The following is a 12,730-nucleotide window of genomic DNA, read 5'->3' as shown; positions in this document are numbered from 1 at the left end:
TTAACGTTTCATTAAAAATCACAGTAACCAAAAAGCCAGCTCCCAAAGACGCTTTCCTCCATCACGGTTTTAGACCGTTTGGTAGCTCGGGTGGGGTTCCTTTGGGTAGAAGTTTATTGGCAGCAAATGAACAAGAATACCAAAGGGAAAAAATGTCAGTGCTGGTTAAGCAAGAATAAACATCTTTTAAAAAGTGGAAATACTTGCTGATTTCCTTATGTTATTTCAGCAGGCAGATTTCCAAGCTACTCAAGCTATTATATTTTGATTATTAAATTTTAAAATTGCAGCATTTGATAATTTAGTATTGAATTTCAATGGTTTCTGGAATAATATTCACTGCATGAAATGTTTTTCTACAGGGAAGGGCAAAAAGGAGAAAACCGTAGTGCCCAGGCCTGGCTTACATCTATTAAATGTGTTCCAGTAGCTGCCTTGGTTTGGGAGCAATTTTCCTTAGTAATTGGCTGTTTTTCTGACTAACGTTTCTCCTAAGCTTTTTATACACTAAGTAAATGGTCCCATTGGAGCTCCTCCTATCCACAGACAGTATCCTTTCTGTTCTGCCCTTCCGTCACGCAGGTGACTGTTCTTTTCATAAACCTATCTTTTTGTACCCACGTCTCTTGCTGCATAGTTCTTTGAACTCTCTTAGTTAGAGTCATAATGTTTTTATTTCTCCCTGTGGCTTTTGGAAGCTGACGAGTGGTTGAATTTCTTTTGACACGTGGTGGGGAGGAGAGGGGAATAACATGTGTTTGCTTTAAGAAAAATCACTTGCTTTGGGGGATGGGGTAGCGAGGAGGGAATGGGGGGGGGAGAAAGTGACTCATTTAAGTATAACTTTGTATTCTATTTTTTCCTATCAATTTGTCACTGTCTTAAGTAGCCACCTACACTTACTGTCCTTAGAATGCCTAACCAACAAGAGCAAACAACATAATGGATTACCCAGTGCGTAACTTAGAAGGCTTTATATTAAATTACCTATTGGTAAATAAGAATTCCAGTTGCCAGGCAACTTCTCTCCCACCTGGGCCGTCCCTGCCGTGAGACTAGAAAACAATACAGTCCTGCGCTTAACATTCTTTAGGTCCACACAGACCCACATAGGTGTGTAGCAGGCTGTACCGTCTAGGTTTGTGTAAGGGCACTGTGATGTTCACACAATGACAGAATCATTTCTGAGAATGTACACCTGTCCTGAAGCGACTCCTGACTGTGTTCCATGTCAGTGTGGAGCTTACTGGGTCCCCTTATGTACATTGGTTGCAGGTGTCTTTATCTGTCTGTCTAGTGCAATGGAATGCCTTAAATAAGCCTAGGAAATTAGAGATCCACCTCATTCCCCCAAACGATAAACAATTTCCCTGGAGATGGATTTGTCATTTTACGTGACAAATCAGAGTGGGCACGTCTTTGATTATTTTTACCACCCTATTAAATATTTTGCAAAATCCAATATGTTTGGACAAGTTTAAGACCTAATTCTAAGTAAGGGAGTAGATGCCTACATTATATGGTATTGTTAGTGAAAGCCAAACAGAAGGGCCAGTGCTTAGATTGGGGTACAAAGTAAACAGACAAGATGTAAATAATAAAATAAAGGGAAACACTGATGAGAGAGAGAGAGATGGATAGATAAAATATATCATTCTTTTTGTAACATGTCCCAGTTGATTGGGAGTAATAGTTTGTGTCATCTTGTGAAGCGTTAAAGGAGAAATTAACGGGTAATTCCTTTTCTGGAGGTGGGTCAGGTACGACCTGTCACAGATCTCCTGTTTTTTTTCAATTCTGTGATTTCACTAGTTTACATAATTTATTAAGCTCCCAAATGTAATAATAGATAATTTATTAGTCCACTGGTATTTATAATATTCTTAAGAGATCCATCATGAGTTTAGCAGTGATGAAATCTGCCATCATATGCCCTGAGGCGTATTCCGTAATGTCTAAATTCTTATTTTTAAACTTTTTTTTTTTTTTTTTTTTTAAAGATTTTATTTTTTCCTTTTTCTCCCCAAAGCCCCCCGGTACATAGTTGTGTATTCTTCGTTGTGGGTTCTTCTAGTTGTGGCATGTGAGACGCTGCCTCAGCGTGGTCTGATGAGCAGTGCCATGTCCGCGCCCAGGATTCGAACCAACGAAACACTGGGCCGCCTGCAGCGGAGTGCGCGAACTTAACCACTCGGCCACGGGGCCAGCCCCCTAAATTCTTATTTTTAAATGGAGGCAAGACACCTATAGGTTCTGATTAGCTCCTTTTTATTCGAGATCCATTCTCCCTCCCTACTTGTCTCCCACTGTCCCTCCCTCCGTCTCTTTCTCTGGAAAAGTATTTGGGATTAGAGGATGGTTGTTCATCATTGTTCATCATTGCAGCAAACTGAATTGCGTATTTAATCATCTTTAAATGCTCATTATCTCCCCTTGTTTTCCCGTGATGCGTTATTGGCCTTTAAAAACATTACCCTTTATTAAAACTAGCAGTAGCTTTAAAATGTAGTTTTATGCATGTAAGTGCTTATAATTTTTGTTTTCTTCATTGTGAGTTGTATGGTTTTTCTACAGCAGATACGTACTTGTTACATTGAATGCTTTCTGCCTTGTGTTTACTCATTCCGATTATACAAGTAATGACTAATGCATGCTTATTGAAAAAGTTAAAATAGTATCGAAATAAATATAATGCAATTTCAGTGCCCCTTCTTAAGCACATCCTATAACCTCTTCCCCAACAGTTAATACATATCCTTCTTTTCTCTATGTAATTTTGCAAACATTGTACATAAATGTGCCTTTATGTATATATTTACATTCAGCACTTGTCTTTTTCGTCTATTCTGTGGTAGAAATCCTTCTATATCAAAATTCAGATCTACCTTACTTTTTAGAAATGCTACCTAGTAGTCCATAATATGGATTTTTTGTTTAACTATTTCACTGTAGACTTCTAGATTGTCTCAAGTTTGTTTTATTATGACAAATGGTGCTGCCAGTGCCTGTCCTTGTGCTAGATGCCAAATAGGTCAGAAGGTTCTGTTCTGCAAAAGTCTACACCAGTTTATATTCCCACTAATGTGAACGCATTCATTTCCCCACACTTCTGACCCCAGTGTGTGTGTATGTGTGTTAATCATTTTAATTTTGCTATATTCTCATAGGTGAGAGTGTTTTGATTTTCATAATTAATTTAAAACTGATTGTATGGCCTCTATTGGACTTACTAATTTTTTTAGAGCTTTTGGAATACCCCCTTAGAGATACCAGTGTTACTACAGCAGGGGTATTGGAGAATAATAGCGCGGTTTATTAATTGCAAAAGACAAGAAGCTGCTTTCTGATGGCCTGCTACTGCCTTCTAGTGGTTCATCTTAACATTTTCTTTGTTTTAAGCAACTTCAAATTCCTTTGTGATGGTTTGTCTTCCAAACTTAATTCTGTCTATTGAATGATTCTCTTTAGTACCTCTTGGTACTTCTGTTTTTCTTTGTTTTCTTGGTTATTCCTTACTACGCTGATCCATAAAAATTGTATCAAACCAATGCAGTATTCCTTGTTTTAATTAATATACTCTTTATTCTGACATTCTTAACAATGAAAAATCACTACCATTCTAGTTAGGTACAGCAATTCAGCTTCGTTGAAGGTGCTTTGCTTAGTCCAAAATTATAGAAAGAACAGTACTTGTAATGTTTTTCTGTTTTTTTAATTTTAGTCCACGCCTTATATCTAGGATTATAGGCATTGTATGTTATAAACCTTGTAAATTTAGGATATTTTATTTTTCTATTGGATACATTTGAGAATTAATTCAGGAAAAGGATTAATTTAGAGCAAGTTGAAGATCATAAACTTGCTCAAACTTGCCATGCCACTCCAGTGCCGTTTGAGATATTCTGTCAGTGTTTGAATTTGGGCCATATTATCTTCTTTACAGGCCGTGATTCTGTTCATTGTAATCTGATCAAGGTACAAGTCCTCACATCAAATATGTGTTTATTCCATATTCACTGCCTTTGATGGGAAGCCTATTGAATCTTTAAGTTTGTTCTTTTACAGTACTGAGATTCTACTCCCTCCTTTTTTTTTGCTTTTTTCCTTTATTTTTTTAAAGATTTTATTTTTTTCCTTTTTCTCCCCAAAGCACCCCGGTACATAGTTGTATATTCTTCGTTGTGGTTCCTTCTAGTTGTGGCATGTGGGACGCTGCCTCAGCGTGGTTTGATGAGCAGTGCCATGTCCGCACCCAGGATTCGAACCAACGAAACAGTGGGCCACCTGCTGCGGAGCGCGCGAACTTAACCACTCAGCCACGGGACCGGCCCCTCTTCTTTCCTTTTAAGTACAACCATGAAAAGTTTTTCATCATACGCTGGACTGCTTACTAACCTAGCTATTCTCACATTGCATCTTCTTGTTAATTTATAAACTTACATTTCCGCTGACTATATGTATCACCAGTAGCTTGTATGTAATTAATAAAAGGTTATATTTATTGCCTTTATATTTTTTATTTTTAAATGGCCTGATTCCGTGTCACTTCTCCAGTTGCAACTGAGCTCTCCTACCTCCTCAGCTTTGTTTTACTGGGTCCCAGTGCCTGCTGCTTTACTGTTTTCTCTAAGAAATAAACCGGGTTGATCCTGGCTATGGCTAGAGTGACTTTTTGTTAATCAAATAGGTAGTTCTTTGATCATGTCATCTATCACTTGACATAACACTTTGCAGTTTGTTTGATATTTGCCTAAGTAAAAAATATTACCAGTTCTTCTTGACATTTTTAAATGGCTATTGTGTTCTATAGCAAAATGCAGTGCCTGCCTCATTCTCAGCTTCCCACAAAGGTAGAACTTCCAAGTACAAATATCTTCACTCATCTGACTTTGAAAGTGTCTGTTCTACAGTCTCACGTAATTTCCTTTTGAATCTTTTCCATACATTTAAGAAACTCAAAGCTTTTATACTTAATTCTTGGCCTCAGTCTGGGCCCGGTGTTGACCAAGTGTCCAATATGGGCTTAAGTCAAGTGCCGTGAATTTTAGGGGATATACAGAAGAAGCACAAGACACAGACTTCACCTTCAAAGAACACGTGGTATGGTTGGGGAAGCAAGATTAATGCGTTAATTTAATAACAAGAGTTAGAAGGAAGAAATTTCAGATTTAGTAGGCCATTAGTTTAATATAAACCAGCCCTGAATTAAAAAATTTAACAGCTTTAAAAACCTAATAGTAATAGAAGGTGCCCAAATCAAGGACTGACCATAACTCATACATTTTTAAAAGCATGTTAAAAACTACAAGTAGGTTTAAAGGGGGAAGCATTGGTAGAGGTGAGGAAGCGTGTGTCATGCACCAGCATTCACGCTGGCGATCGTGCGTGTGTGACCAGCTTTTCTGTACCACTGCCGCTCCTCAAAATGTCCACTCAGAGCCTTTTATATTTTATTCACTAGTGAATTTAACGATGCTTGGAACAAGACTTGGTCCGTAGTAGGGGCTCAATTTATCTTTTGTTAGATCTGTCCTCCTTTTTCCGTATTCGCTCGGTTTCTGAGCTCTCTTGGGTCTTGTCTCCTAAGCACGTCTGAAGTCCCTTCAGCCCTGTGATGCCTGCAGCCTCTTCCCTGGCTGAGACTCCCATCTGTTGTCTGGACTGCAGTGAAGGGACCAAGGGATGAGTGGGTGGGAGGACTTGGGAAGAGGTATTGGGTTAGGATATATTATGTTGCGGGTGAAATATCTAATAGGCAGCATGTAAAACTGCCTTTTTCTGTAAATCCAACTTTATTCAAACTTGCAAATATATGGATTGTGTCACCTCATGCTATTTGCCCTTCTTTTGTGGCCAAGTACTGTAATCATCAGCGGGGCTCATCTCTCCTGAGAGTGGGAGGGGAAGGTCGAGTCGGAAGGTGAAGGATAAGAGATAATAGATCTCTCTATTGTTATTCCATATTCCTTTCTAATGACCACTGGCCCTCTGCTGAGGGTCACTACCCTTGACTTTCCAGATAAACGGGTGGCTTTGTCCCACTTCTTCTGAATCATAATAATTATAGCATCTTAATCCATTTGGCTAAAGAGGCGGCCAGTTTAGTGTTGTAAATGACACTCTGATCTGACCTCTGTGTTTCTCATGTTACTATAAGACGGTACTGTTCTTGACTTCGTGTGTATTCTGAGATGGTGCAGCAGCTCCAGGTTTTCTGCTTGGATTGTTTGTGTTGCAGTTTAACACCTTTCGTGGTGATAAATCCACATATGTCTAGGGGAGCAGGATTTAAAATTGAGAGCAAGAATCTCTGACTCAGCAAGACTTTCTTCTCTAGATTTGAAATAATAGGTTTGCCTTTTTTTTTTTTTTGAGGCAGATTAGCCTTGAGCTAACATCTGCCGCCAATGCTCCTCTTTTTGCTGAGGAAGACTGGCCCTGAGCTAACATCCGTGCCCATCTTCCTCTACTTTATATGTGGGACGCCTACCACAGCATGGCTTCCCAAGCAGTGCCATGTCGGCATCCGGGATCCAAACCAGTGAACCCCGGGTCGCTGAAGCAGAACGTGCGCACTTAACCGCTGCGCCACTGGGCCGGCCCCTAGGTTTGCCTTTTCTCACTCATTTTTCCAGTTTAAACACAAACTGTATTGGCCCATAAAGTGTTCGTCTGTGGGGCATTTAGTTATTAACAGGTTTTAACAGATAGCACTCTTTGAAACTATCACGCTTGTTTTTATGTTTATCTGAACAAGTTTGTCTGTCTCGTCCCTGGCCCCTTGGAGAGTGAGAACCTTGTCTGTCTTGTTCTCCGGGCTTGGAGTCACACAGGGATTGACTGGCAGAGCAATGCCTCTGCTCTGGGGCTTGGGTGATTTGCCTTCTTATAGAATTCCCGTCTTTCTTTCAGCGTTGGAGAGGGGTCTCTTGAAAACCCTGCAGAAACTGGATGAGTATCTGAATTCTCCACTTCCTGATGAAATTGATGAGAACAGTATGGAGGACATTAAGTTTTCCACACGTAAATTTCTGGATGGCAATGAAATGACCTTGGCGGACTGCAACCTGCTCCCCAAACTGCACATTGTCAAGGTGGGCCTGTGTTCACGGCGCTCCCGGTGGGCTGGTGGCCTGTTTACTGAGACGGCGTTTCCTCTGTGCACAGAGTTTGGCTCGTCTTCTGACAGATGACCGGGAACCCCCCAAATAGAGTAACTTAATGCTGTTTAGGCAACAGTTGAAACACCCTACAGTTAGTTAAATGGAAAATTATGTCTTAAAATTGAGGCGTATGAGAAAGAGGAACGTCATTTATCTTTCTCTGCGACTGCAGACAAATTCAAAGATGGAACAGGTGGCTTTGAACTGGAGTTTGCTACACCAACTTATATCGTCAAATTCTGTTCTGTGATCACCTGGCTTTTTGTATTCAAGGCAAAAAATATTTATTGAGCGTTGATGGTTTGAGGCACTGTGCTAAATAGAATAGTAGTGAATGCTAGTTGTGCAATCAAGATCAAGATCAAGAAAAATAGATCTAAAATAGTGTGTATGTTTTAAAGTGTTTATCCAGTGATTGCACTCGGCCGTCTCTCTGGATGACCAAGGCAGGCTGTCCCAGCCACTGTCACTCTTCTGAATCTCTGGTGTAGTTTATAGTCCTTATCATTATTTAAAACTCTAGTTAGAATGAAGGTGACAGATTTCTTTTCAGATAGAAGTGGTTCTCAGAGAGTCACAGAATTAGTTTGCTCTAAAATCAGAGATGTGTCTGGTTTGCAAGACACGGAAAATAAATGCTCACTTTTGTTCTCTTTGTATTTCAGGTGGTGGCCAAAAAATACCGCAACTTTGATATTCCGAAAGGCATGACCGGCATCTGGAGATACTTAACTAATGCTTACAGTCGGGACGAGTTCACCAACACCTGTCCCAGCGATAAGGAGGTGGAAATAGCCTACAGTGATGTGGCCAAAAGACTCACCAAGTAAAATATCACCTACAAGACAGATAACTTCACGTCTTCCCCTGACTAAGAATACATGCTTTTCCTAACAGACTGCTCCTCTTCCTGTCTGGTAGAAATGTTACTTTGCATGAACATGCTGTTATTCCAGGTTAGGATAAGGGATAGACAGGTATAGTAGCTATCTTTAAATATACGCTCCTAAGCAGTATTATTTTAAAATTCTTTTACCCCGCCTACCTCCCCTGCCCCACGTTCTCCTCTCCTCTAATTTGGAGACACTCCATCACAAACTTCTCACTTGAGAGGTAGTTTGCCATCTCTCCAGAGCCCCCACCATTGTGTTCATCCACTGCGTGAAGATGGCAGAACTTTCAAGGTGCAATGTTTAACTGCTAAAATAGTAACCAGGACTTCATCAGTCAGCCCCAAACTCGAGTGCATAATGCATGGTACAAGGAATATTTATGTATTTTTGGAACTTTATAATACTTAGTAAGAGTGTATGAAAGGATTGCTACTGTATCAATATGCTGTGTATCAATTTCGTCTATCCTGGATTTGAGCTAAAGGGTGTCACCACCCCAGAAGGGAGCCTTCTACAGAAAGTCACTACAGATTTTGCTATTTCACTTTGTATGTGGATTTTTACTTTTGCCTAAAAGCATTTATCCTTCATACCAGTTATAACATCTCATACTATGTAGAAGCTGAAAGTTTGGAGGGAAGTCTGATAGTCTCAAGCGTTTTACCACGTAAGAGAAACCAGTGGGCCCCTGGTACTCTGCCTACAGTGTTGTCTCTTCTCTGTATTTTGCCCAGTGCCATTTATTTGGAACATTATTGCTTTCTTCCTTTATTTTCAAAAGCTCCTTTTTAGGTAAGCATAGACCTTGCTATTTGTTGATCTTTCAAGCAACACTACATAAACTGATATTTAATTTAGCGATAGCAGTGCAATGATTAGTAGTGTAAAAATTAGCACAGAGATTAACCTAAGGAATGTAGGGTGGGTTTGTCAAAATATCAAGTAGAATTTTGTTTCTAAAGCCTGTTTAATGTTGATAATCTAAAGAACGCATTATCCTTCCTATATTAAAACCAAGATAAAACGCACAGATTACCAGTTGTCCCTTTTCACCCCCATTTACAGTTAGATTTTGGGTACAGGATGGTTCACTCTTTTTGGACTAAATTATAGTTGTTATGGTGAGTACATATTTGCCACAGTTTTGCCTAATCTCCATCATTGCACTTCCTTCAATTAACCTTTTCTGCAGCCACACTGAGGAGCACACTCTGCATGTCTGTCTCTTTTGTCAGTTGAAGCCCCAACCCAGGAGTTATTTGTGCTCTTAACAAGGGAGGAGGAACTTGGTGAGAACAAAGCAAAGGTTTGCCATGTATTTATTCATTTTTTAAAAAATGGGACTTTCTAAGTACTGCTCCAAAGACTGCAGTTGTGACTATAATAAGTTTTGGTAATTTTTTTATGCCTAACTTGTTTAAGAAGTGCTATTTCTCATAGGCTGTTTTTGAAAATTTTAAGTGTATTGCTTTAAAACAGCCACGTTTTCCCCCTTCGATACGCTAACATTAGTAAGCACTGGCTTTATGGAAGCAGCCTGGTTTTTATAAGCGTGCTGCATTTTTTTTTTAACCTATCAGTAATTAGCTTGGTATAGAAAGACTTAAAAAAGCTTCGAATTGTATCCATTTGGCTCAGGGAGATTGTTTTTTGCTTTACCTTTCTTTGAACTCCTTATTGCTGATCTAAAGTTTGAGCACCCACCCTTTTGTGATTAAATATTGGATGATGATTTATCTGGTTCCAGGAAGAAGCAGCATCAGGTTATCTGTTGAGAAATCCCGTTAGCAGTAGCGTCAGTGGGGTCAGCGGGGGAGAATGTCACGTCTGCCCCAGCAGGCAGGCAGCCATCCTCACTTCGCACCTACTTTTTAAATAGTGTAACTTGGCACTGAGATGATGTTGAACTTGCTTCATAGCATAGAGTATGAAAAAGATTCCAGAGAAGGGACGTCTGATCCTTGAGGTGAACGGTGGCCTAAGTGCTGCAGAGAAGAGGCCTAAGGAGGAGAGGGCTACATTCCTCAAAATCGGCGGAAACATTCTGGACCTCAGTTGTGAGGTATTTTCACTTTAGTAATGGAGAAATTAGCACAGAGATTAACCTAAGGCATGTAGGGTGGGTTTGTGAAAATATCACATAGAATTTTGTTTCTAAAGCATATTTAATGTGGATAATCTAAAGAATGCATTTACATTTATTCTCTTTATTGCCTTTTTAACTTAGCCCATTGATTATACTTGGCTGTGTCTCTGGATGTCCACGGAAGGCAAATCTGTCTGTTATGATTTTGATGATGAAGGGAGAATTATTTTTCTCTGTAGAAAGACAGATCTTATTACTTTATCAGAGAAGTTAGTCAAATGAAATTGAGATTGGGTAATGGACGGAAAGCTAGTGGGAAGGATGGGCCTAGAACCTCTTTATTTTACCCCATCTTATACTTGTGGAAAGCTCATAGCTTAAAATCTTGGGAGATTTGGGACATAAAAGTTTTCATGGCGATTCATGTAGTGTATGGGTTGACATCATGGAAATCATCTGACATCATTTCTACAACTACTGAGTCATTTCCCCCTTCACTTAAACAAACCCCTTCTGTTCCACTTCAACAAGGAGATTCGAGTCTGAATGGAAGCCGTCACTGTTTTCCAGGGGGTTCTGAGAAATTTTTGTGTTCAACAGTTGGAAAGCTCTCTACTATTCCAGTTGATATAACTTCCTTTTTTTTTTTTTCAATGTAGATGAAGATTTTCTATACAGTTCTGTTAGCATCTTTTACTAAGATTGTTGACTTTTGTGATAAAGTTCACATCAGATCTTATTTCTTGGTAACTTTGGCTTACACAACGTATCTTTAAACTCTTGAGAAATCTGTATACAGTTAAGAGATTTCTAACATTTATTCTTACACTAAGTTAAACAACTTGATAGAATTTAGACATTTCTACTTCTGTTGAGTTTTGAATCTTTCCAGAGTTGCCTGTAGATAGCTTTTATTTCTGTGCATTTAAAATATCCTTTAGAAAATATCTATAAGGTAAAAATGAGAAGAAATAGAATGTATTTTTTCATGAACATTTGATACGCATTTCATCAAGTTTATTGATTAACCAATTTCTTACACTGGTTATAATCAGTATTTGATTCAAAGAGAGGGAAGCATTCATTATTGACATACTCTGTGGGCTTTTTTATTCCATCCTTTAGAACCTGTCAAGGTTGGGGCTGTCAAAATTATATTTTTATCATGGGAAAAGATTTCAACTCCCCAAGTCATAATGTTGAACAGAATTGGAGCGTTTTCTTTAGAATTACTTGAAAAGGCAAATGAAAGCTTATTATAGAATGCTTGTATTTTCTTTTCTCTCTCTGGAACCAGTATATTGCTGGCAGCTATTGTATTAAAAAAAATAAAGTATATTTTCACTATCATAAAAGGTTCTTTTTTCCCCCCTTCATGAAAATAAATAACAACTTGGGGTAAAAATGTTTTATTTGAGACTACTTTTTTTCCACGAGTGGGTGAGTCAGCATATTTAGTAGATTAAAGGAGAAAAGCTATATGATCACTTCAACAGGTACATAAAATAGTTTATAAAAATCTTAATGATACTCATTCTTAGCAAAACAAGACCAGAGGTAAAATTTTTTTAACCTGATAAAGACATCTGCCAGGAACGTACAGCAAATTTCATGTATAAATAGGAAACAGAAGCCTCTCATTAAAGTCAGGAGTAAGACAAGAATGCCCTCCATCACAGGTATCATCTGGCTACTTTGCACAGCTACTTTATTAGCAGCATCCTAGCCAAAGCAGTAAAATCAGTAAAAAAAAAAAAAAAAAAAGAAAAAGAAAAAAAAGAGAGAGTGGAAAAGAAGTGACCAAATGGTTGCTCTTTGCAGATGATGCATATACATAGAAGAAACCCAAAATAACCTACTAGAAATAAAAAGAAAATTCAGCCAGATTACTAGATACAAGATTGAGGAACAAAAATCAATATAATTACTATGCACTAGTGTTAACCATGTTAAAAATTAATCGATAAACTAGTATTGTTTTCTTCGGGAGGAAAATGGGTAGGAAATTGTCAATGTATACTTGAGCTTTTAGAAATTTGTAACATATATTACCTGTTCTAAAAAATAAAGTGTGCTTTCAAAGATAAACTGTAAGTTACTGAGGATCAAATCTAATAAAGAAAAAGTACAAAGTGTTATCTAAGGACTTAATGGAAATCTGCTCAATGAATAGGTATACCATGTTCATGGATGGAGAGATTAAAAACATAAGAATTTCAATTCTGTCTCAAGTAACTTATAAATTCAATTTTCTAACAAAATCCTAGTAGGTTTTTTTGGGAACTAGATAAGTGGATTTTAGACAGTCATATGGAACAATTGTGACCCCCAAGTATATCGAGTGGGGGAGGGAAAGAAAAGAAACTTGCCCAACAAGATATAAAGACTTAAAAGCTTACAGTAATTGATGGGTGAGGAATAGCTGCACAACACTCCTGCTGCAACTACCAGAAAAAACTGGTTTAAAACACCAAAATAACATTTTTAAACATCTGAAAACTGTGGAAGCAGTATGGACCAAATGAATTGAATTTCAGAGGAAGGCGGCTTTCTGAGGTGGACTGGCCATTTCCCTCCCTAGGGGCATT

General features: G+C 38.5%; 1 protein-coding gene across 1 annotated transcript in view; it reads left to right on the top strand.

Annotated features, from left to right (window-relative positions):
* The window catches only part of CLIC4 (chloride intracellular channel 4), a 65,054-nt gene extending 52,774 nt beyond the window's left edge, over window positions 1–12,280 (top strand). Inside the window, exons 5-6 of the mRNA XM_023635480.2 lie at window positions 6,913–7,094; window positions 7,829–12,280. Of these exons, the coding sequence (XP_023491248.1) occupies window positions 6,913–7,094; window positions 7,829–7,993 (347 nt within the window). The 3' untranslated portion in view covers window positions 7,994–12,280. The remainder of the gene's footprint in view (window positions 1–6,912; window positions 7,095–7,828) is intronic.
* The last annotated feature ends 450 nt before the right edge of the window (window positions 12,281–12,730 follow it).

Source organism: Equus caballus, chromosome 2, assembly GCF_041296265.1.
Source record: "Equus caballus isolate H_3958 breed thoroughbred chromosome 2, TB-T2T, whole genome shotgun sequence".
Taxonomy (NCBI): Eukaryota; Metazoa; Chordata; class Mammalia; order Perissodactyla; family Equidae; genus Equus; species Equus caballus.
The sequence above is the reverse complement of the archived record's forward strand: the minus strand, read 5'-3'. Positions and strand labels throughout refer to the sequence as shown.